Below are 22821 nucleotides of genomic sequence, written 5' to 3'. Positions count from 1 at the left end.
TGGAAGTTATTATTGATTTAAAAAAAAAAAAAAAAAAAAAAAAAAAAAAAAAAAAAAGGGGGGGGGGGGGGGTTCAAATGATTTAATCATATTATTACACGAATGCGGGCCTATAATAGTTCCAAAATGTCGTATTCAAAAGTTCTTTTGTTTTACAATCTATTGATCCATAACTTGCTTGCTTAAAGCGCTCTTACTCTGGCACCCGCCATCGATAAACTCCAACGATTACGACTACTCCTTGAAGATTTGTTTTGTCCATCCTTTTGAATTACCCTGAGTCCAATAACTCATATCCCTATCCAATATCCCTAGCAAAACAGACACACAAAAAAAAAAAAAGAAGAGTAAACATAAAAACAAAGGGGGAAGAAAGAAGGAGACAACGAAGAGAAGCCGGTGATGTCATCAGTACGCGAGTCAAGACTTAAGCAGAAATGACAAGGTCAGACGTCCGGTTTTTGGCAAACTGATCCTTGTAAGTCTCCCAAATCTTTTCAATTTCTTCGACATACAGCTCGTGGTACCGGTCCACATCCTCTTGTGACGGCTGCTCACAGGGAGGCGAGTCGATGCGGATCGGCTTGCCCACCACGATGTTGACCTGGCGACGGTAGGGCATGAGACCGACGTCGTAGTTGAGAATGCCTCGGCCATGGATTGCAGGGAGCGTAAACTTGAACACCTTCAGCACGAACATTTGGAACTTGTGGACCATCGGGTGCGTCTCCGCGGTTAGCTGGTCGTATAAGTCGTTTTCGCCAAAGGCGAGGACGGGGACCAGGTCAGCTCCCGTGCGCAGAGCCATCTTTACGAAGCCCTTTCTGCCTTTGAGGATGAGCCGCAAGGTTCCCGGCTGGGCCGTCAAGGATTCACGAGCTCCGCCGATGACGATCGTGACAGCACGGCCTGTCCCGTCGTTCTTGGGACCGCCTTGCGTCAGCGTGTTCCGGATGGATTCCTTGGACACAGAGGCCATGCCCATTAACAAGATCCAGTCGCGGTAAAAGGGAATTCGGAAATTCGACTCGAGCGTCAACAGGGTGTTTGTGATGCCGGGAAACTTTGCCGAGAAACCCAGGGCGTTTGTGCTGAAAGCGGTCCAGGCGCCGTGGGAGATGATGCCATGTGGATGATAGCCAAAGATGTACCTCCTGTCCGGTGGAAGGTCGTATGTCTTGTGCAGCCTCATGGGGAAATACGCCGCAAAGAATCTCCAGAGGGGCAGAGATCTCAGGTACTCGGATCGGTAGCTGAGCTTGCCATTGGTCGCCGCGGTCGAAAGCGTCAGATGCACCAGATACGGCACCAGGATGGGCCACGTCAGAACGTTTGCGCAAGTGAACCAGAACAGCGAGATCAGGGTGACGAGAGTCATGCAGTGGAAGAAGACGGCGGCGGTTTGCAGCCGACGAGGAAAGGGCATGCGCAGCGGCGCAAAGCGAATGCCCGCGGCCCTCCAGGCGCCAGACTCGTGGCCCTGGGTGTGTCCATTATCCGGCAAGGCAGGATATGATCGATCGTCGTCATGGCTGTGGTCTCCGTTGACCGTGACAGCGCCGTTGAGGTTTGTGGAATCGCCGTCACCGTTGCGCATCGCCTTTTCAGCCGCAGCCATGGTTGGATGTTGATAAGCAGCCTCGTGGACTATGCCACTAGGCCTCCACCATCAAGAGCTTGGGGATAGAGGCTTGTGCTCGGTTCGTCTGCCGAGCTCGTGGGTCGTCTTCGCCTGATGTGTGTTCGAGCAGCGGTCTCGCACGGTGGCGTCGATGGGTCGGGAGGAGATATGGAAATGCAAACTTCGCTCAGGCAGATGGTCGTATGTGGTGGTTGATTCTACATGGACTCGACTGCAGTAGTTGCTCAGTTGCCCAGAGCGAAGTTGCGATAGCACCGTCTCTTTGTTTGGCGCAAAGCCCCCGGCGCGCCACACTCCAGGCACCTTAAAACAAGCTGTGCAGCTGCGTCTATTACCTCATCGAAGCGCCAAGCTCCAGGCGGTGCTGCCCCTGGCCAGTGACGTGACAACTCCGAGCTAAGAGAGCCGGGAGGTACCTGCTGGAGAGCACTTGCCCGCCGTCAGAGCAGGGAACCTGCCAGTCACAGTGCCAAACACAGTAATTGCACGGAGTACTCTGTGTCAAAGTCCCGGTATATGCATAACCTCGCAGCTTGCTCAGGAGCAAAAGCAGGCCGTGGAACGGGCAAGCACCGACTGGGCAAGCCCCGTGCATGCCTGCGCCTCACGGTGGGCTGGGAAAGTCAGCATCAGCCTCGGTACAGTTCGGCTGGCTTGGCCAACTTTATCCCGCGTGCTCGTGAACAGCTCCAGCTGTTGTGCTCCGTACGGAGATCCTGATTGCTGCGCCAGGTATGCTTGCCAAGCTCTCTAGCAAGGGCCAGTACTTACTCTAGCTTAACAAGACTCGGGCACAAAACTGAACACTTCATGCGAATAAATCGTCACTCCATTCCTACAATACTCTAAAATAGAATAACGAGAGGATGCCTTTCCGAATGCCACACTGCAAGGTAGCATGTCTGATAATCACACAGGTTCTGTATACTACTACAAGATGGGAACAACAGAGAGAGGGAAAGATAAAAAAGAAATCATAAATAACCGGTCGCCATCTTTTTGCATGGAGGTTTCCACCATCCACCCAGATTCCCAAAACCTAAACGCCATTTCCACCCCCATTTGGTAGGATTCTGTGCCAGTCCAGATCGTCAAAAGAAGACCAACATGAGTTGCCACCAGTATAAAATAGAAAACAATGAAACCAAAAGGCGAATGCATTCTAAATGTAGATTGTTAAGCCCGGCTCCCCACCCATTTAGAACACACCATGGCGCTTTATGATGAGGCGCGTCGTGCTGGGTTTTCTCAGCCAGCGGGAACTCCTTCACGATTCTCAAGCTTGCTTTTCAGCGTAGTCATCTCGTGATCGAGCGATACTATCTTGTCCGAAAGTGACTTGACTTTATCTTCCAAGGTCTGGATGTAGGCCCACACGCTCGGATCGCTCTGCGCAAACATGTTGCCACTATCACCGCTTGACGCTGTTGCGGTTGGCGGACGGCCGTGGGAGAAGCCCGGGGAGGTTGCTGTGGCGTATCCTGGATGAGTCAACCCAGGCAGTTTTGGCCTATTCTGTCCACTGTGAGGAGACTGCATTTCTGACTGTCGCCTGCCCATCTGCTGCTGCTGCTGCTGCTGCTGCTGTTGCTGTTGTAGTTGATGGGATAGACTGGGTGATCGCTGTCGCACGATGCCAGAGGCATCATGGCTCTGTACACCACCGGGACTCAGTGGCTTTCCGCTTTCTGGCGCAAGTGCCTGTGAATAAAGACTAGCATTGGCACCGCTGACCGCAACGGACGAAGAAATGCTAGTATTCGGTGTGTGACTACCTCCAATACTATTAGAGATGCTCGAGCTGCTTGTCCCAGCAGCCTGGTTCTGGCCAACACCTGGGGGGTATAAGCCGGCAGCAGCTGTAGCAGACCTTGCTCCGGCTGGAGGGTACGTCCGGGCGTGACCACCGTACTGGTCTGGTGGTCCCCCGGGGATATGCTGGGCACTTAGGCTGGGCAAGCTCTGTCGCCTCAACTCCTCTTCGTCGGGGTTATCGTAGGCAATGCCCGTCATTACAGCAGCCTCATCTCCTTCAATGGCACCGTCCAGCTCATCTCCATCAGCAAAGCTACCCATGCTCGATCGCCTGCCAGCACATCCGCCCAAGCCTTTGCTGTGGCGGGCCAAGGCATCACCTCGAGCAAATTTACGATCGCATTTGGGACACACGTGGGGCTTTTCACCGGTATGAAGCTTGCCATGACGTTTTAGGTCGTGAAGACGGCGGAATCGCATCTGGCAGTCTGTGCACACATAAGGCTTTTCCTGGCTGTGCGTCAGGAGATGGCTTTTGAGGTTGTGGTGCCGAGTAAACTCGGTATTGCAGTATGGACACTTGTGTTTCTTGTTTGTCGAGGATGGCGGAGAGCCCTGGCTTTGGGCAGGCATTGGGAAGCTCATGCCCCGAATTGGCGAATCCGGAATGCTACCGCTTGTTTGTAAAGAACCGGGATAAGATAATGATCCAGGCTGTGGTCGTTCATCTTGTACGGCAACCTGCTGAGAGACGAGAGATTCGCCTTTCGCATCGACATCCATCGCCGTCGGGCTTTCGGTTACCTGAGCGCCGGCGATGCTTGACGGGCTCTGGGGAGTCATGTCACTTCGTTCTTCGATACGATCGCCGCCGTTCTGTGATATAGACAAGGCAGCCGTGGCGACCTTGGAAGATGGCTCCATGGCGGCCGTGGGGGCCAGTTGCGGCGCGTCCGCCGAACGACTCATGGCTTGGGTTCCCGCGGACATTAGAGCAGCTAAATCACGCTGACTAGGGTTCTCGCCGGGCGCGTGAAGATGCTCTTGTTCAAGCTCTCCGTCTGTTTCTTCTCTACGCCGTCGCTCGTCTTCCAGAGCCGCGGCGCCAGCCAATGGAGGCGGGGCTTGACCAGTTGCAAGCAGCAGCTTGGCGGATTTCGATGGAGGCGATTGAGAATCGGGTTGAGTGGAAGCAAAGGCTCGCGACGACGAGGAATCAGACTCGCGCCGCCTCTTGGGCAGTCTCGCGACGTCGTCCAAAGGGAGAGCTGGGGGAGGGGTTGGAGTCGGGCCAGACGGGAGTGGGGTTCCGGTAGCGATGGCAGCAGCGTGAGAGGCCATAAGAAGATGCAATAGAGAAGACGATGAAGGCGACGGCGAGTCCTGGGAGACGGATGGCATGCAGTCGCAAAAGTCGAGGCAGCTAAACCAGCGGCACCATTTCGAGGCTGCTCAAGGTGTGGCTGAATATTGTGGCGAGAGCTAGGGTAATTTTCTGCTCTTTGGATCGTTGCTTCGGCAGCCTTGTCGCGCAGTAACGCTGACTATTCCGAGACTACGCAGGTGAATTGCATGGGGCAAGCGGGTGCTCTGCGAGGTCCCGGAATTGGCAGGCGATGGCGATGGCAAAGGTGGTGGTTGATGATGAAGGTGATGGAGATGGTGATGTATTGGGGCTGGAAACAGGCTGGGGATGGGAGAAGAAAGTCGAAGTGCGGCCGGGCCAGCTTAGCGCAGTACGCGGTGCTGGGCCAGGCCAGGGAGGCAGGGCGGTGGACAATAAAAGGCGTACGGTGGGCTGCCTGCGCCACACAGCTGCTATTGGACGCCGCGTCTTTCTGCTGCAGCGCGGCACCTGCCGGGGATGACATGCCTGGACACTTGAATCATGGGAGGAGGTTGATGGAGTCATTTTGTCTCTCTCTTTTTTTTTTTTTCTTTTTTTTTTCTTGTTCTTTTTCTTTTTTTTTTTTCGCATCCCTTTTCGAATTACAATTGGTATCAATGCATAATAGTGTAGCTAGAATGGCGTGGTTTAGCAAGTGCTATCTATGTTGACATGGCAAAATGAGGTGGCTGGTTAATGTTGCACATGCCATGTTGTTGTTGTTGCTGTTGCTGCTGTTTTTAGCTTTCACTTTTTTTTTCCCCTTCCTTTTCTTTTTCGAGGATATCATTATCATAGCATCATAGCGTTGTTGACAAAGTGGATCAGCAGCGTGCCAAGCCTAGTGCGCTCCCACGTCCTCATACGGAGACCAAGCCACTTCCACGCCGGATCTCTTCAACTGGCTGCCGACAAGGAAAATAATCACGGCAAGCTAGCGCGCAGCTTGATCCGCAGGTGCCGTAAACACGCGAGTCTCGAATACCTCGGCCGTCGGCGCTGCTGGCTCAGAGCATTGGGTATCGGAAACAATCTTGTCTCGACTTAGCTTATCATTCACCGGCGTTGGTGCTGATACAAAGCGCCACCTCCTGGGTATCGCGAGGCAGTTACATGCTGATGATGTTGACATTACCCGACTTGCGCTTTGCCTTCCATCACGGAACTCGCTCCGTTCTGTAAAGGATATTGGGGGCTTAATACTGCTTAGGCACATGTATAGGCTATTATTAATGGCTACTGCAAGTAGGTAGGTCTGTAGCTGGCAACCTGGTAAAACAACAGTGGCCTACTACTAGGTTACTCCAACCAAGTGATGGACCAGGATCTCCGCTGCCTGCGTTGTACCTACTTGTACTAACTTGTCTGAACTTCCAATCAGAAATTGCCAATACGGCCAGAAGGTTATCTACAACTGTATGATTTCAAGATAGCCACATATAGGCAGTTGCTGCAATCGCTATCGGACTATCTCGAATGCCACCCGAAACGTTGATTTGCACTTGGTGCCTAGTAGAGACTTGGAAGCTTTGCTCTAGCAAGAACTACCGCAACTGCCACAAGGCACTGCGCCTCTGTCACGATGAGAGAGGAGCCACCAGTTCCACCTTTATGGATCCGTCTTGGCTCGCCGGGTGGCAAAATGCTGACAGGCAGATGGAGCAAGTGGCTGGTAAGCCCGGGCAGCGTTGCAAGCTGATTTTTGTCAGCCATGGCTTTGGCCGAGCCTAGCCACAAGTCGTGTCTGCTGAAGAACGGGGAGCAGGCCGTAACTGGTGCGTTTTCCTCGCTGCAGTAGCATCTGCATGCACGACGTTGGCGGCAGTGCCACGCCAGCGCGCCCGTTAGCTCAGGCGAGAGAGTGAGAGGCCCAGGTTCTGTAACAGTATGTCAGTGGCTGGAGAAGGAGGATGGGCCCCCTGTTTGCAAGGCTAGAAGGATCAATGGCTACTAGACAGCGAGGCAAGCAGCCAGCGAAAAGTTGGATCCAACGCCTTTTTGGCGCAAGGATAATGACGACGGGCTCTTGTTGTTTGCCATACGAGGTGCTTGTGTAGTACCTACAAGTATCTACTGTAGAAGTAATTCATTCCATCCCCTCTCGTGGATGCTGTCATGGGGAGAGAGTGACTGCTCACGCCGTGAGCTTGACTCACTATAAGTATAGGTAGGTATTCATGACGAGAGTTATCCAGTAGAGCCAGGCAGCCACACACAAGCTTCCACTGCACTGCTCATCTATCACGCACATGCTCCGCTGCTCCGTCTAGCTACGGAGCATGGCCGAGCCATCATAAGCAGTGCGGCATCTCTTCGCCGTGCTCTGCAGGCGCGCTGGTAGCACTACGGTTAACGGCTGAGTTGAGAGCGTGGCGGTGTCAAACGAGGTACATGTACGGTACCTGCTACTGCACGCTAGCCCGGGCGGCCGGGCATCAGCCACTGTCATTGCTCTGGCGCTCTCCACCTTTGCCTCGTCTTGTATGTAGACCAAGGCGTCGGATAAACAACGAGGGTCGAATCGAATACGGAGTGTTCCGCAAACGATGCTGCATGATAGGTCAACTCATCCATTAGCATGATTGGCTTGCAGAGGTTAAAAAAGAAGCAAGCACTCCATTATTTGCTAGTCTTCATAAATATTTCTAGTAAGGAGTAACAGTTGCCAGTTTTTATTATATAGAGTTTCTTAACCTAAAGCAAAAGGCTCTCATGTAAGAGAGACTGCCTGGCAACAGTGCCTAGTAGGGTAATCACTTCATTGACTTTAGATTAACTTGTCTGCCTTTTCTCTCTCTCTCTCTCCTCTCCTCCTCCTTTTCTTTCATCCTCGTTTACTTGTACCCGTTCTGTTCTTCTGTCTCTTTCAATCAACTCCTTGCACTGCTCAAGGCCCGCGCTGTTGATGGCTCCCACCAGCTATACCAATGCAGGATAGAGTCGCATAGGAAACAACACGAGCAATCAAAAGTTACCAGCTGAATCTGGCTCAGCCACTCAAGGGCGACGTCATCTTACCGACGAGTGCTAAAATACTGCTGCAGGCGGTATCATTACTACCCTACATACAGGTGCTGGCTCGCGCTGCTACGACTTCACTCTTTCTGTCACCTCTTTGTCATGGCAAACGCCAGCCTGTCACTTTCTGCGACGACCAATACAGGTATAATACTCGAACTTGTAGAACAATTACACACATGTCCCAGGCTTAAGATCCTTGGGGAGAAAAAACACGTGGAATACTGTCTATCTCTTGGCACCATCTCGAAACCTGCGCAATCGGAATGCCCCTACAAAACGTTGGCTCCATAGCCGTGCGGCATCCACCCCTACGCCGTGTCGATGAAGAGATCCCCTGATTCCCACTCCATCTACCGCTCCTGCGGATATTCCTAGATAGGTTCTATCTTTCTGTGGAGCTTCGAACCCTCGCTGCATTTCAAGCACCCAGCAACTCTGCGGAATACTATAAGCGCCCAGGCCATTTTTTCTCCGATCCATACCTACTCTACGCTGGCGTTTGCCCCATGAACGAGGGCAAATCCACTGCCTGTATGGATGAATCGAGAGATCTGTGCCAAACATCTTGGATGTCGAATTCGTCACAACATGATGCATAGTATAGTCCGACAGTACTGGGATACCTAGATACAGCGTATTGCGCGACGCTGAATCCCTCTCACGCTTTGCAGCCAATATACAGCGTGTATAGCGTGATACTTGTGCCGCACATCCACGCTCCACGCTCCAATGATACAGTATCCCGTCTCCCATCACGTTTTCATTAGCAATCCTGGCATGTGCTGTTTCATCCTTTACCTCATTCGCTTCACGTTAAGTTAAAAAAAGGACGCTTCAGCCCTCAAGAATCCAAACGGCCCCACTCCTAAGAATCAAGCCAAGGCACACTCAGAATACATGACAAGCTTGGCACATGCGACTTTTCGGGCCCAGAACATGCTGCGGCTCCCTTGGCGGCATGCTACACAGCACTATACATCATACTAGCGACCACTTTATACAGGCAAAGGCGAAATAAAGCGTGGTCGGTGCTTTTCTTCTTTTTCTTCTTCTGTTCTTCTTCGTTTCTTCTTACAAGTATTTCCTCTCACGCGCAATTACATAATTAGGCACCAACCTGGTCTGACAGCTGCCAAAAATGCATAGCTGCAGCGGAAATCAGCTCAAACAAAGCTTGGTGTTTTTGTCTTTCGGAAAAAAGGGATATATCTGACACGCATGGCACTAAAGATTCCGCTGCTGTCGATGGGAATACCTGTGCTGTTTGATGTCATAGAACCCTAGTAGGTAGATGTAGCACTACCTAATTAGTACCTTAGTAATACCCACAGCAGCAGCAGCAGCAAAGCAGCTGAAAAGCAGTAGAATCAACATGGAAACCGTCAAAATCGTTTTGCTTCCTGCCTGTGTCCTGCACTTTGCTCGTATCGACGGATCGCAATTCCGCATCCACACATCGAAAACCCTCTTTTTTGCATCTCAAAAGAGCCTAGCAGGAATAAGGAGCCGGCGTCCTCCGTAACCGTGCTTGTACCTGGCGAGCCCAGCTCAGGGGGAAAAGTGCCTCAAACCAGCCTAGCCCAGGCACCTTGCGCCGCTAACGCAAGGCACGAACGCTGTGCAAAAACACGCGTATCGCGTCACTCTGGCAAAAAAGCAGAGCGCTCTTTTACTCTAGGTACCCATCCATGCTGTTTCTGTACCTATGCTTTTGCTTCTTCTTCTTCTGCTTCTTCTTCTACTAATAACTTTCCCTGCAATCTTCATATACAGTGCCTCTACCATAGTACTTGTGCAAGTTAGTAGCTTCTAGGTACTTACCTATAGTATGATCTGCACATACCTACCTAGGCATGTTAATAGGCACCTAATATAAGCAAATAAGGAGGTCAATCACTCGCTTCGCCAGCACGCACGCACGTACAGGTACCAATCGCCGCCACCGCATGGGCCTCGGCATGGGACTCGTTGGCGCTTCCTGGGAAGGGGGCTGCGTGCATACCCAATTTTTCTTGTGATTAATTACAGCAACTGGCGCAAGCGAAATGCTGTCCTACAAGTACCAAGGTACTACACTTTTTTTTGCCTGTTCTCGTGCCCCCATCAAGGCGCCTCTCTGCAATAAAGTACTCTGGCATTGTAGTACTTAGTAGTGCAGAATACTGCCCTAGCTACGGGGCCTAGGCACAAGTTGCCGTATACCTGGCGCCCAGAAGCTTCGTACCGGCGTCATTTTATTGTTTTATCCAGCCGCCGGTGCCTTCTATTGGAAGACTTGGAACATCCTGGCTCATTTCCTGACCTGCGGCGGCGATCGTTCACTAGCAGTTCTGTTAGCATGCAGGCCGGCGGCTGGACTAGCGGCCTCTTGCGTAGGCTCGGCCGTTTCAGCGTAATGGCGATGGCCTCTTTTTTTGGCATTCTCGTCAGTCTATCCGCAACGCAGCGCAATGCAATGCAATGCAATGCTCATCCTCGCCATATATAGTATACAGCTATGTACCCTGCTTCCTCGTTTGTATGGAGTAAGCAATACGTACGTAGTACTACTACCTAGCAGGTATACTGTAAGAGACAGAAGCGTCGGTCTTGAAAGCGCCCCCTTGATCCGGCAGAGAGTCGCGGGCCAAGGCTGATGCGAGGAGCCGGCAGCAGGCTCCGTCCCGGCATCAGGCAATGCGGAATGCGGTGAGTGAGCAGCTCCACGGAGCAGAGCGCAGCTCTTCATCCTCTCTCTCTCCCCCGCTCAGCAAATTGGATTGTCGGCGTGTCCAGAGTGTACGGTACAGGTACAAGCCGCTCCTCACAATCCTCCAGCCAAAATGCGTCGTCTCTGCAACGGTCGAGTCGTAGCCGCAGTCATAGTCGTCGTAGCCGTTACTCCGTAACAGCAGCACTTTTGGTGCCTGCATATTGCGAGCGACGATTGATTCGCTTTGGCGCCAAACCGGCGCTGAAAAAGCAATTTCCCAGAGGGCACCCCCTTCTCAGGAGTGGCACCCCCTTGTCTCGCTTTGCGCACATCCCTGGCATCCCCCTCCTTAGGTTATTGATCTCCGTGGGTCAATGCCATGGAGACTGACAAGGTCCCCCCTCCCCCATGCATCCAGCTCCGTTTTTCTACCTGTCCTGCCCTCCCTTTTGACGCTTCGTTCTTGTTCATCATCTTCAGTCGTGTTGTGCCCTTTTCTTCTCCAACAGAGAGTTTTTGTCTGCTCTCTACCACACTCTTTTTAAAGTCAGGTTCATTACACCAATTACTCTCGTTTTATCTTTGATATATATCCCTTCTTGTTTTACTTTCGCCAGGTTAGTACATTCGAGGTGTCCAAAAATCGCGGTTCCTGTCCATCTTCCCCTCGCCTGATATCAGCGGCTATACTCGTATAGCATATATATCGACATCGATCAGAATATTTGGTCTAACCAGTTGCGATTTGTGAGCAGCGCGCATTAAACATTTAACCGCGAAGATGAAGTACTCGATTCTGGCTGCCTCTTTGGCTGCCAGCGCTGTCGCCAGCCCTTCTCACAACCACCACCACCACCACCACCACGCGAAGAAGGAGGCTGCCAAGGTCGAGAAGCGAGCGGCAAACGTTGTCACCACCGTCGTCGTCGGTCCAACCGCCACCCAGTACGTGCTCGATGGCAAGCCTGTTGACCCTGCCGCGGCCAAGGCCGGTCTGGCTCAGGGCGAATACGTTATCGTCGGAGAGACCCAACCAACTTACGTCCCGCCGCCGCCGCCTCCTCCTGCTCCCTCAAGCACCTCTGGCGATATGAAGGCTCAGTTCATTGAAGAGGCCGTTTCGACAGCTCCCGCGTCGACTTCGACCTCTATCCCCCCGCCACCACCCGCGACCTCGGCCAAGCCCTCGACTAGCCAGGCGGCTCCCAAATCCTCGGCCCCTGCCCAGCAGCCCTCAGGTGGTACTGGATTGACCGCCAATTTCCCTAGCGGCAAGATTCCTTGCTCTCAGTTCCCGTCCGACTACGGCGCGGTGGCCCTGGACTGGCTGGGCACGGAGGGTTGGTCTGGTATCCAGTACGTGCCTGGCTATACTTTGGCTTCGACCGTTATCAACGAAATCATCACTGCTGTTTCTGGTCAAGGCTGCAAACCGAATGCCATGTGCTCTTATGCCTGCCCTGCTGGTTACCAGAAGACTCAGTGGCCCCAGGCTCAGGGCTCTACCTTGGAATCCATCGGTGGTCTCTACTGCAATGCGGATGGAATGCTCGAGCTTACGCGCCCATCGCACCCCACGCTTTGCCAGCAAGGTGCGGGCGGTGTGACCGTTCAGAACGATCTTGATGATTCCGTTTGCACTTGCCGTACCGACTACCCTGGTATTGAGAGCATGGTTATTCCCGCATGTGCCAACGGCGGCGCATCCATTCCGATCACCAACCCCGTTGAGTCCGACTACTATGTCTGGGATGGCAAGCAGACCTCCGCGCAGTACTATGTCAACAAGAAGGGCTACTCAGCCGGCGATGCTTGCGTCTGGAACAGTGCTAAGGACCCTAAGGGTGCTGGCAACTGGGCTCCCGTCAACCTGGGTGTGGGCAAGACTGCCGATGGCACCACATGGCTCTCCATCTTCCAGAACCTGCCCACCAGCACTGCCCTGCTAGACTTCAACATTGAGATTACTGGCGATGTCAGCAGCAAGTGCTCATACATTAACGGCGTCTGGACCGGCGGTAGCAATGGTTGCACGGTAAGCACCCCCAGATCAAAAAGAAAGAAGAGACATAAAACTAACGCGAGCTTGGTAGACCTCGATGCCCTCGGGCGGCTCCGCCATCGTTCGATACTTTTAAGACGACGGCTTTGGGACGGACTTGTTGATTTTTTTCCCAGTACTTATAGTTGGATATTCGTGTGCATATTCCTTGTGCAGAGCACGTGGTGGGAGGTAATCTGGGCCATCTTTGTCATGCGACGGATAACTTCGTCGAAATCTGTAAGGATGCAAGGGGAAAGAACTCGCGATACCAGGAAGGCCATTCAGAGATCATTCGGCCTTCCACTAGTGCACTTGCGCCTCTCTTCTGCTATCCCTGGCTGCATAGCCGCCATGATGCCGCGTGTGATATATAGACATGCGCCGTCTTTGGCGGTGCACAGTACTTGGATCTCATTTAATGTTGCTTTTTTTTCTTGTTTCATTGTTGTCTACGGGTTTATTGTTTCCAAATTAAAAAATCTGCTCACGCAGCAGTTGGTCTTGGGGTGAAGATATAATGAGTCGTTGATAAATTAGAATTCCATGGCAGTTCCCGCTCCAGACTCCCTTTCCTTTCGTAGCTGATCATTCCTCTCGTCCTGTTCCTCTTTCAACCTGGCCTCCACGTCGTCCCGGAAGCCACCTAAATCGGGTGGGATGACCTGCATCTGCACACTTGGCGCGGTCTGTACAAAGCGCAGCTGCTCTGTAACGTGCTGCACGATGTCCTGTAAACGTTTCTGGGGATTGCGATTCTGTCGCGGCTCGCCCAATATCTGTTCAAGCGTTGGGAAGAGGGTGTCTTGGCGAAATTGCTCTCTCCATGGGGTATGCTCAGGCAGAATAGGGTTGATTTTGTCTTGACAGTCGATGGCTATGCTGGTCTCGTATGTCCACGCCCGGGCTACGTTCCGTGGAGTGTAGCCGCCCCCGCCAAAGAGAATCATGGGGATGTTCATCTTCTTGCAAAACGCAACACAAGCTCCATGCCCCTGCACTTGCAGATTGAACCGACCCAGACGATCTCCTGCTAGAGAATCAGCACCACACTGAAGGGCGATGGCGCCTGGGCGAAATTTCTCAACTATCCTGCCGATGATGTTGTTGAATAGCATGTCGTATTGCTCGTCAGTAATACCATCGTTGAGCGGAACATTGACGGCGTGGTGTGCTCCAGGATTATGCTCGCTCTTAGGGCCATTATCATCTAATGCGCCAGTACCAGGAAAGAAGTTGTTGGGATCATATTTATGGAATGAGACAGTCATGACTCTGTCTGTTGAGAAGAAAGCCTCTTCGACGCCATCACCGTGATGCACGTCAATATCAATGTATAAAACGCGTGGATAGAAGCGCAGCAGCTCCAGAATGGCAATGACAATATCATTGATGTAGCAAAATCCAGATGCCTCGGCCTTCTTGGCGTGATGTAGGCCACCTCCCCACGCAATAGCAATGTCGGACTGCTTGGCGCATATCTTCCTTGCAGCATCAAGCGCGCTCCCGGCAGACATAGAGCAATAATCATAGAGGCCGTCAAATAATGGGCAGTCCGAGCCACCCAAATTAAATCTCAGATCTGGGTTCTGGCTCTCAAGATCCCGAGGAACCGGCTCGGGGAGGACAGTGCCGAGAAAATCGAGATAGTCGGTAGAGTGGAACGAAGCCAGCTCCTCGTAAGTAGCAGCCCGGGTCACGAAGTTATCCATGGCAAAGGACATGCCGTATGAGTAGATTAGGCTCTTGGAGAGCGTCAGGCGCCAGGGCTTCATTGGATGTGTCATGCCGAAGTGATGCTGCTCCATGTCGGGGTTGCAGTGAAAGGAGACATTGTGGCCTTTGGGGCGCGTTATGCCTGATTCTTCCGCCATGCGTTTGCACTGTTGATAGAATTTTGCATTTTCTGCCTCGCCAGCTAAGCCAAGAGGTTGGACATACTCCTCTACGATGTCGTGATCAGGGTCGATGTCGAGTTTATGGGGGAGGTAGTTCGGTTTAGGAACACGAAATCTGTAGGTGTCCATGATGGGTGATGGTAGTGAGTCTGCTGAGACTTATGATTCAGGATCGCGATAGATGGTCAATTATGAAAGAGAATCACTTGTCGACGCAGCGTAGCGTTGCTCACCTCCTTGGTGGATGAGAGCGTAACGGCAGTGAGCGAGGGTTGGAGCTGCAACGTAAGATTGACCAAGTGTGAAAGTGAGAAGCGTTGCTTTTTATTCAGCTGTGACTAAGAAAAGTGAAGGGGCATTATGCTGAATAATTGTTGAAACCATTCCAGAGCGAAGCGAAGAGAAGGGATAGACTCTCATAACATGATGAGTAGAGATATGTAGGTGAGGGAAGTTATGGGTAGCAGCTGTAAAGTGGACTGGGATTGGCTACGCTAAAGTCTGTTCTGGATTGAAAGAGCGACTCGGCTTCATCCAGCGGTGTCACGTGAGTGATGCGCTTGTACTTCTACCTACTACTAGTAGGTCTAGTATCAAGCTTTTGTAAGGAGAGAGATGAAGCACAATAGCACGAGTACAGTTGCTATATCAAAGGTACTAAGGTACTAAGGTAGGTACGTGCAGCATGAAAACCATTCTCCTTTTTTATTTTCTCTTTAGGTACCCACTGGATTCTTCCTCTTCTTTTTTTCCCCCTTCCATTGTTCAACGATTGGTAATGACGACTGCTGTACGAGTATTTACTGTAGTCTCGTAGGTACTAGAGAACAAGCTTTGCGGAACATTTCCGGGTGGCTAAGCCTCGGAATATGCTAGAAGTCCCTGCAACCACCACCCGATTTTGACGTACTTGCATCTCCTAGCCTGCATAAACCTCCAAGCTCGCCCCATCACTAATTCTGCATCTCCTCCGGATTGGCAGCCCAACCAAGCCAACTTGTTCGCAACGCGCCGCGTCCAACTCAACTCTCCATCCTCCCTCATCCGACCCAAAGCAAGACAGGCGCCGCAGTTGAAGTGGCATCGAGGTGAGCATTTATCGAGTCGCTCTGCGCCCGTGTTTGCGTTTGCCTTGCCTTGCCTTGCGTTGCTCTTGACAACCACTCTCTGCTCTTGGAGAGGGCCCATCCACATCGTTGGAGGACTCATTCATTCGTTCGTCATTCGTTAGAGGCGCCTCCTTGCGGGGGGGAGGTGGCTATTAGCTGGTGACAGTTTTTTTTCTCTGCTGCAGAGCTATTGCCATGCACGCCTGATTATCCGTACATCTGCTGTGTCTGCTTCGTGCCCCCTACTCTCAGTGGATGGGCTATGCCTCGTCGCTTCCTCTATTCTCTTTTTCTTTGAAGCACCGTTTGTACTGCACGGTGAACACAGAATAGATGGGAGCGCAATAACCGCCTCTTTGAAGCACATGGCCCAGTATTAGCATCAGCCTGTATTTTTCAAGTCTATCTATCCACTACTCTTCACGGCTGCGCCGGTGCTCCTCCCGTCTATTCTGTCACAGCGTTACACTGTCTCATTCAAGAGCCTTTCATTTCATCAAATTGCATCAGCCTCAGCTCATTTGCTAGCCTGGCCACCTCATCTCTGGCTGCTGTTGTCTACCCTTCACCTGTTCATCATCAAATCCATGGGCTCGGCGTTGCCAAGTCATTAACCATCATGCCTAGAGACGATTTGTCCATCGATTTTGTTAAGAGGATGCCGCAAGCCGAGCCTTTAGACCCCGGCTTGATCCTCGATGACTGGATCAACCGGGTCCAGAACCTTCCCGAAGAGATTCGTTTTATTCAAGAAGAGATTTCAGACAAGGATCGTCAATATAATGACTGCATCCGCATGATCGAAGACCGCGATGGAAAGATTCAAAAGTGGATAAAGACGAATGGGAGTCATGAGCCTAACCCTAAGGAAGATGTGTTGCGAGCCCAGATCCGCGAAAACTATGCTCGGGCAGACCAGTTTGCGCAAGACAAGATCAATCTCATGCAGAGATTGCAGCTTGTCATGGATAAGCACCTGCGTAGCTTGGATATTCAGATCAAGCTGCTTTATGATCGTGCCGAACCTGGTTTCACAGATCCTGACGAGGTTCCCTCACTCCTTCGTCCCAGTGCCACTAATCACAGCGCCCCTTCAGCTCGTACATTAAACTTATCAAATAATATCAACTCAGCCGGTCCTCTGGCTTCACCTCGCAATCCCGTTGTCGGCTCTGCCAACCCGGCCATGGTTCGACTGCCCAACCAGCCCCAGATAAGACATCCTCAGGCCCAGCAGCACGTTGCACAGTACCAGCAGCACCCATCCTCCGCACCGGCTACGCCTGCCGCAAGCATAATACTGAGCAGGCAGCGAGAGAGCTCAGCCGGTCCAGCAACGAAGAGAGGGCCACGGTCTATCACAGGGCCCGGAAATCTGCCTACAACATCAAGTGGTCTGGCGAGGCATTCATCCCTGGGGCCTGGCACGCCAAAGAATGGAGCCGGAGCAAATTTGGGAGCTGGAGGCGCTGTTCGGGCAGGTAGTGCTGGGCCGAGAGCAGGGTCAGTTAAAGCGGCAGTTGGAATAGCTGGCCGCAGAGGGACCCCGACAATAAGCGGTCGGAAGAAGCCACCCAATAGGTCATCGCTGTCACGGGTGAAGAAGGCGTCCAATCGAAATTCACCAGCCTCAACGGCAGATAGTGACCTGTCAGACGCTGGAAGCGGCAGTGGCGAAGAAGACGACAGTATCGAGCCCAGACCGAGGACCAACTTGGCTAGGGATGGCAAAAATGGTAACGAAGCGCCAGGAGATGCCGATGATGACGAGGACGGTGGCGATGACAAACAATATTGCCTGTGTTATAATGTGAGCTATGGAGATATGGTGGCTTGCGACAACGACAATTGTCCATATGAGTGGTTCCATTGGTCATGTGTTGGACTTAAGAGCGAACCGAATGGCACTTGGTATTGTCCTGAGTGTACCGAGAAGTTGCGCAAGGGGAAGTAGAAACGAATAGTCCTATGCAAATAGTTCTGAACAACGAAATTGTAATCAACAGTCCCTGGCTGAAGTATTACCTCGATTTCGATTAGTATAGCCAGCGAATTTTGACTCAGAGTTTCCATTATAGTAGATTTGCCTTTGCATTGACATAAAGCTGGGATAGATGGAGTCGTACTTTACTGATGGCCCTGTTCCTGCAAGATACAGTGAACTACACCACGTCGTACACCTTCACTTTCCTCTCTCAGCTCTGTAACTGCAGCACCCTTTGACCGGGCTGCCTCGATAAAGTCGTCTAGCGAGCCACCAACCCCAAAGTATAGCTTTTTTGCAGCTACGTACGCAGCCGCTCTAGCATTACATGTCTTTTCACGATCCAAGATGGAAAAGACGAGCTGCGTGAATGCCTGCAATGCGAACGGAGAGTAGATCGTCTCTGCCCCCACCATGAGTGTGGTTGGCGCCGGGAGATTGGATGAGAACGCTGGTAACTCGTATAAACAACGAATGAACTCGGGCGACCATGCTCCAGAGATGAATGAAAAATGAATCCCGCTGGATGAGAGGAACTGCTCGAAAGCTTGGATGATTTCGGGCGATAGCTCTAGCTCACCCTCAATGTTAAATGCGTCCTGAAGCACTGGGTTTTGGGTGTTTTCAAGGGCCCAGGCGAGGAGGAAGTTGGGCAAAGTGACGAGGCGGAGGACGGATGGGTTGTAGTCAGCCAAAGTGAACGAGAGGGGCTTTTGGTGCCATTGGTTGCGTGAGATTCTCTTCATGATCCAGGTAAACATTGCCAGAGAAGGGAGGGCAGTTCCACAACCCAACTAGATCGACAAAGAAATGGTTTGTACGAGTTAGTTAAATGTTGTAAGTGAAGCAAGAAAGGGTGGTTGGAGTAGATCGATTCGAGGTTGAGGCCAACTCTCTCGTTCGTTTTCTTTTCTCTCTTTTCACGTCTGCTTACCTCAATGACACGGAGTGACGAGGCTTCTTGAGCGGCACTCAGTTCATCCTGCGCAGCAAGCACCTTGACGAGATCGATGCTGCTCTCCCAGCTCTTGAAGCCGCCTTCGTAAATGCCCGTCTTGACATCGTGTTTTCCGAGCCCGCCGTCGTCGACTCGGTCCTCTCCATTGGTCACGTCGTCATCCTCGGCCATGAGCTGCACTCGCACGTCCCACAGCTCGCGGCGAGGCAGCCGCAACTGGGTCTCACTGGCACCAGCATCGGTAGCCTCGATGTCCAGGAGATCATAGGCGATTTTGGAGGGCAGCTGCGAGAGGAAGTCAGAGAGGCTGTGGAGCGTTGCTGGCAGCTGTGGTTTACCGGGCACCGGAAAGGCACTGTAAGAGGTCGAGGCTGAGGGTTGAGCTGCGGCGAGAGCTGATGGCTGAGACTCAGCCATGTCATTTTCTATGTCGTCCCCGGCGAAGCCAAATGAGAATGACATTGTGATTGATGGGTTTGCAGTGTATGTCTATATGCTCTCTAATTTGATGGAAACAAGTCACGGCTTTATAAGCTTCTTGAGCATTTATAAAAGTCGACAAAAGGCGTGTTTCACGGAATGAGTGGAACAAAGAATGGTGAATTATTGAAGTGGTAGGAAATATTGCAAAAGATTCAGTGCTGCTGGTGGGGCTGCCGATTTGAGCTTCTTTGCAGGTCTGAGGAAAAAAAAACTGGTTCGGCGCTGTTGCGGATCTAAACCCATTAATTAGCCTTGGAAATCATTGGCCGCGGGCGACTTCATAGATGCAACATGCCTCATTGACATAGCATGGCGGTTTAACGATTCTTTTTCTCTTTTTCTTTCTCTTCCTCCCTAGCTTATAACGGTTGCCGAGGTTATTTTACGCTGCTTCCTTGGAGGAGTTCTGGCTTAGCAATCCTTATCGACTCTTCTGCTGCACCATCGGTTACACATTGGTCGATAAGAAGCCGTCGTATAAAACAGTATTTCGTCTATCCGTCACAAAGACAACTTCTCGCACCATGCGCCAAACCATCGCAAAGTTGGCATCTGCCTCGGCCGTGCAGAATGGCCTGCGGCCTAAGCCGATGGCCCTTTTGCCGCCCATTCCTCTTTACCGACGGCTTTTGCGCGCTCACCGAAAGTACCTCCCGGCAGACATGAGGCTCCTCGGCGATCAGTATATCAAGGCCGAATTTAGAGCTCATCGCAACGTGGACAATCCGGCTCATCTGGTATGTTTTGAATTAAATTAAAAAGAGACAATGAGATTCTTCTTTTCATTCATCCCGGCAATACCTAGTTCCATTTTCTCAGTCGGCATGTGATTGACTGATCTTGAATTTCCGATTTGTTAGATTGGCTTTCTCTCAGAGTGGCAGATATATGCTCAGCAAATCGAGGGCGAGTCCTGGGTTGGTGAAAAGATTGACCAGGGCAAACTTCAAAAAATGAGTGGTGAGTCTTTTTCCTAGCGTATCACTTCCTCTTTTACTCGATGCCTCTTGGTGAAGTATGGAGGCTCATTTATATACAATCTTCTAGATGAGCAAATCCAGCAGTTGTATGAGTTGATGCAGGCCATACAGAAGCATCGCAACGGAGACGATACTGAGTGATCAGAATCATTAATCGCTTGCGTAAAATACAACTTGTAGAATTAGAATATATCTTTAATAGCAGCTGTATAAATATATATATATATACCCATTTATCTATATGCTATTGTGCTTCTGTGTGAGATGTACGCTTCTTTTTTTTCTATCCAAAAGGACCAAGGGTATCTACTCTAATTTGCATGTTTATCTCCCTAATGCTTCAGCAATCCATGTTGCCTGGATTGCACTGACTTTCTTCGCGTAGTTTTTGTTTGTATACACATGCTCAAGGAACATGATGGCTTCTTTCTTCTGGCCATGCATGACACTGGATGGGTGGATGGCAACTACATGCTTGCCATTGACAGTCACAAAGCTTCCATCGGGCGCCAACATAGCCGTTCTCATCGCGAAGCCTCTAAGAAAGCATTTGATAACTGCCTCCGCCTTATCAGGCGACAAAGGAGTAAATGGCTGAGGATCAGGCGGCGGCATCTCTGAAAGGAGCTTCTCCTTCAAGCACATTCCTCGAAGCTGTCGACGAATATTCAACGCCTGCTTCATGTTGCGGATATTAATTTTGCGCTTCTTGCACCACTCTATTCTGTCTGAATTCTCTGCAGCATACAACTGCATGGTGGTCAAGTACGTGATGATGTCTCCCTCTCGTCTCTGCAGGTCTTTCCGGTGCTCCTCTACTTCCTCTGCGCCTTCCTCTGACTGTACATGAATAAAGATGTCGTCTCCGGATGTGAGGCATGAGATGGCATCAATTACTTCCAAAACGCAGTCAAACTCAGGTCCTGAGGCGGCGAGAAGAACCGCACCAAGGGGAGCTGAGAGAGGAAATCTAGCCATCGTTTCGCCTGCCGGTGTGATAGTGCCGTCATCGTTAAGAGCGCCAAGGAAATGCAAATGCAGTAGTGCCATTTCTATGGCTGCAGTTTCCGGCGCATCTATCAGCGGGAAGGCTAGCACATCCTGGATGCCACGAGCCTTCATCGTGAGGACGGCTCCAAGAACATCATTTCTCAAAATCTCAGGAAGATCTGAGTCTTGCATCGTGTCAAAGGCATCTTCAGTATAAAGCCTGAAGCACTTGCCTGGTCCTTCACGGCCTGCACGGCCTGCACGCTGCACGGCGGATGACTTGGAAATGGGCTTGGCTAACAGCGATTCCATACCCAGCCGTGGTCGGTATTGCTTCACCTTGGCTTTGCCGCAATCTACGACATATCTCACGCCAGGGACCGTGACGGATGTTTCGGCAATATTTGTTGCGAGCACGACCTTGCGTGTCATGGGAGATCTAGCCGGCAGAAAGGCCACCCTCTGTGCTTCAATAGAAAGCTGTCCATATAAGGGTACAGCAATGATTTTTGGCACGTTGGACGCAAGGCTCGTGGCATATTCCTCAATCAGCCGCTGCGCAGCTTCAATATCTTCCTGGCCGTTGAGGAAAGCCAAAATATCTCCAGGTAATGGCTCTTCCACATGGATTTTGAAAATCTTCTTCAATAGCGCGTCTTGGAGATCCGCAACCGGCCGGGGTTCGTATGAGATCGTGACTGGAAATTGCCGACCCTTGATCCGAAGCACCTCAACGTTGCTTGCTTTCTCTTTCCCTGGCGAAGCCCCACTGCCGAAAAATTCTTGAATAACGCCCACCTCAGCTGTAGCACTCATGATAATGACCTTGAGAGGGATGCCTCCCCGTTCTGTTTTATCTCCAAACAATATCTGTTTCAAAAATCCGGCCAGGAGGTCGACATCTAGGCTTCTCTCGTGAATTTCGTCAATGACCACCGCGCTGTACTGTTTCAGATAGGGATCCCGAAGAAGTTCCTGCAGCAGAGTACCCTCAGTCAAAAATTTGATCCGGGTACCTCGTGGCACCTGATGATCGAATCGAACTGAGTACCCCACGAGCCCATCCGGTCGTCCTTTGCCAAGTGGAGTGCCAGCTTCGGTTGAAACGCGATGTGCTAGGGTTGTAGCTGCAACACGTCTCGGCTGCGTAATAGCGATCATGCCTCCAACATATCCGTCTTCTTGCCGGCCTGGCAGCTTGACCTTGTGTTGTTTGCACCAAGGTTCCTGGTATAGAAACTGTGGTACTTGCGTACTCTTACCAGAACCAGTCTCTCCAACAATGACAATAACGTCGGTGCCTATGCGCTTCACGACCGTTCGAATCTCATCTTGATGCTGCCATATTGGCAACTCGCGGCGAGTCTTGAGTAGGGCTTGGTTCCCAGTTCCATTCGTGCTTCGTGATTTGTTATATGTCCCTTTCTTATCTGGCAGATTGGGTTTGGTCGTTTCCTGTGCTGTTTGCTGTGATGTAGTGTTCGTAGGCTGCTCTTGTGTCGAGTTTGGTAGTGTTGGCTTCAGACTGCTTGCGTCGACTTGTTTCTTGGGTCGGGAAGGTGTAAGATATCCTGCGACTGAGATGGTTTTGCCTCCAATTGTGACAGACCCAGAGTCTTGTCGCGTTTTACGCCTCTTTGTTGCATGCTCTGTCGCATTTGGGGCAGCCATTATTGATTGACGGAGCGAATGGCAGAAGTATAGAGGGATTGCATCAACGGTGGCGCACTCAGTGGTATCCAAATCTATCAAAATTTCAAAATTTCACATGCCTGGGTGGCAGGCTAGGCTAATTAGGTACGTAGTAGTAGTAGGTAGTACTCCGTAGTAGCGCTCAGAAAACCAATTCGCTAAGGAGCACTGGTTATATAAAAACCATAT

At 51.3% G+C, this 22821-nt stretch overlaps 9 protein-coding genes across 10 annotated transcripts; 4 read left to right on the top strand and 5 right to left on the bottom strand.

Annotated features, from left to right (window-relative positions):
• Positions 1-427: 427 nt before the first annotated feature.
• TrAFT101_007493 (uncharacterized protein) lies at positions 428-1618 on the bottom strand (the record flags this gene model as incomplete). Its single annotated transcript, XM_024908467.2, has 1 exon — positions 428-1618. One exon carries the CDS (start codon positions 1616-1618, stop codon positions 428-430), a length of 1191 nt encoding a protein of 396 aa, XP_024759408.1.
• Positions 1619-2890: 1272 nt separating this feature from the next.
• On the bottom strand, positions 2891-4798 carry TrAFT101_007492 (uncharacterized protein; the record flags this gene model as incomplete). The annotated part of the gene is made up of 1 exon (XM_024900526.2): positions 2891-4798. The coding sequence occupies one exon, from the start codon at positions 4796-4798 to the stop codon at positions 2891-2893; it is 1908 nt and encodes a 635-aa protein (XP_024759409.2).
• Positions 4799-5013: 215 nt separating this feature from the next.
• On the top strand, positions 5014-5629 carry TrAFT101_007491 (uncharacterized protein; the record flags this gene model as incomplete). The annotated part of the gene is made up of 2 exons (XM_066128060.1): positions 5014-5185; positions 5613-5629. The coding sequence occupies 2 exons, from the start codon at positions 5014-5016 to the stop codon at positions 5627-5629; spliced, it is 189 nt and encodes a 62-aa protein (XP_065984175.1).
• Positions 5630-10964: 5335 nt separating this feature from the next.
• On the top strand, positions 10965-13164 carry TrAFT101_007490 (uncharacterized protein). Its single transcript, XM_024900564.2, has 3 exons — positions 10965-11114; positions 11253-12532; positions 12591-13164. Exons 2-3 carry the CDS (start codon positions 11279-11281, stop codon positions 12633-12635), a joined length of 1299 nt encoding a protein of 432 aa, XP_024759410.1. The 5' UTR covers positions 10965-11114; positions 11253-11278; the 3' UTR covers positions 12636-13164.
• TrAFT101_007489 (uncharacterized protein) lies at positions 12850-14903 on the bottom strand. The gene has a single exon (XM_024908468.2). The coding sequence runs from the start codon at positions 14563-14565 to the stop codon at positions 13075-13077; it is 1491 nt and encodes a 496-aa protein (XP_024759411.1). The 5' UTR covers positions 14566-14903; the 3' UTR covers positions 12850-13074.
• Positions 14904-15346: 443 nt separating this feature from the next.
• TrAFT101_012040 (uncharacterized protein) lies at positions 15347-17718 on the top strand. Of its 2 annotated transcripts, XM_066129450.1 has the most exons (2): positions 15375-15524; positions 16173-17611. In XM_066129450.1, the coding sequence occupies exon 2, from the start codon at positions 16204-16206 to the stop codon at positions 17497-17499; it is 1296 nt and encodes a 431-aa protein (XP_065984174.1). In that variant the 5' UTR covers positions 15375-15524; positions 16173-16203; the 3' UTR covers positions 17500-17611. The 2 variants fall into 2 exon arrangements, with proteins under 2 accessions (XP_024759412.1, XP_065984174.1); XM_024906870.2 differs by having other exon boundaries at positions 15347-17718.
• TrAFT101_007488 (uncharacterized protein) lies at positions 16796-19485 on the bottom strand. The gene is made up of 3 exons (XM_024904147.2): positions 19266-19485; positions 18464-19203; positions 16796-18323 (listed from the first exon to the last, which is right to left on the bottom strand). Exons 2-3 carry the CDS (start codon positions 18947-18949, stop codon positions 17673-17675), a joined length of 1137 nt encoding a protein of 378 aa, XP_024759413.1. The 5' UTR covers positions 18950-19203; positions 19266-19485; the 3' UTR covers positions 16796-17672.
• Positions 19241-20182, top strand: TrAFT101_007487 (uncharacterized protein). The gene is made up of 3 exons (XM_024908469.2): positions 19241-19707; positions 19831-19930; positions 20018-20182. The coding sequence occupies exons 1-3, from the start codon at positions 19495-19497 to the stop codon at positions 20089-20091; spliced, it is 387 nt and encodes a 128-aa protein (XP_024759414.1). The 5' UTR covers positions 19241-19494; the 3' UTR covers positions 20092-20182.
• Positions 20152-22711, bottom strand: TrAFT101_007486 (uncharacterized protein). The gene has a single exon (XM_024908470.2). It carries the CDS (start codon positions 22609-22611, stop codon positions 20275-20277), a length of 2337 nt encoding a protein of 778 aa, XP_024759415.1. The 5' UTR covers positions 22612-22711; the 3' UTR covers positions 20152-20274.
• Positions 22712-22821: the final 110 nt, after the last annotated feature.

The sequence above is a fragment of the Trichoderma asperellum genome, chromosome 4 (genome assembly GCF_020647865.1).
Source record: "Trichoderma asperellum chromosome 4, complete sequence".
NCBI classification, from domain to species: Eukaryota; Fungi; Ascomycota; class Sordariomycetes; order Hypocreales; family Hypocreaceae; genus Trichoderma; species Trichoderma asperellum.
The sequence above is the reverse complement of the archived record's forward strand: the minus strand, read 5'-3'. Positions and strand labels throughout refer to the sequence as shown.

Bases quoted from the DNA above. Each gene is read 5' to 3' on its own strand.
- TrAFT101_007490 (XM_024900564.2), top strand. From the start codon at position 11,279: ATGAAGTACTCGATTCTGGCTGCCTCTTTGGCTGCCAGCGCTGTCGCC. The intron at 12,533-12,590 runs GTAAGCACCCCC...CGAGCTTGGTAG, and splicing joins GCGGTAGCAATGGTTGCACG to ACCTCGATGCCCTCGGGCGG.
- TrAFT101_007489 (XM_024908468.2), bottom strand. From the start codon at position 14,565: ATGGACACCTACAGATTTCGTGTTCCTAAACCGAACTACCTCCCCCAT.
- TrAFT101_012040 (XM_024906870.2), top strand. From the start codon at position 16,165: ATGCCTAGAGACGATTTGTCCATCGATTTTGTTAAGAGGATGCCGCAA.
- TrAFT101_007488 (XM_024904147.2), bottom strand. From the start codon at position 18,949: ATGTCATTCTCATTTGGCTTCGCCGGGGACGACATAGAAAATGACATG. The intron at 18,324-18,463 runs GTAAGCAGACGT...TTGTCGATCTAG, and splicing joins CGTCACTCCGTGTCATTGAG to TTGGGTTGTGGAACTGCCCT.
- TrAFT101_007487 (XM_024908469.2), top strand. From the start codon at position 19,495: ATGCGCCAAACCATCGCAAAGTTGGCATCTGCCTCGGCCGTGCAGAAT. The intron at 19,708-19,830 runs GTATGTTTTGAA...CCGATTTGTTAG, and splicing joins TGGACAATCCGGCTCATCTG to ATTGGCTTTCTCTCAGAGTG. The intron at 19,931-20,017 runs GTGAGTCTTTTT...ACAATCTTCTAG, and splicing joins CAAACTTCAAAAAATGAGTG to ATGAGCAAATCCAGCAGTTG.
- TrAFT101_007486 (XM_024908470.2), bottom strand. From the start codon at position 22,611: ATGGCTGCCCCAAATGCGACAGAGCATGCAACAAAGAGGCGTAAAACG.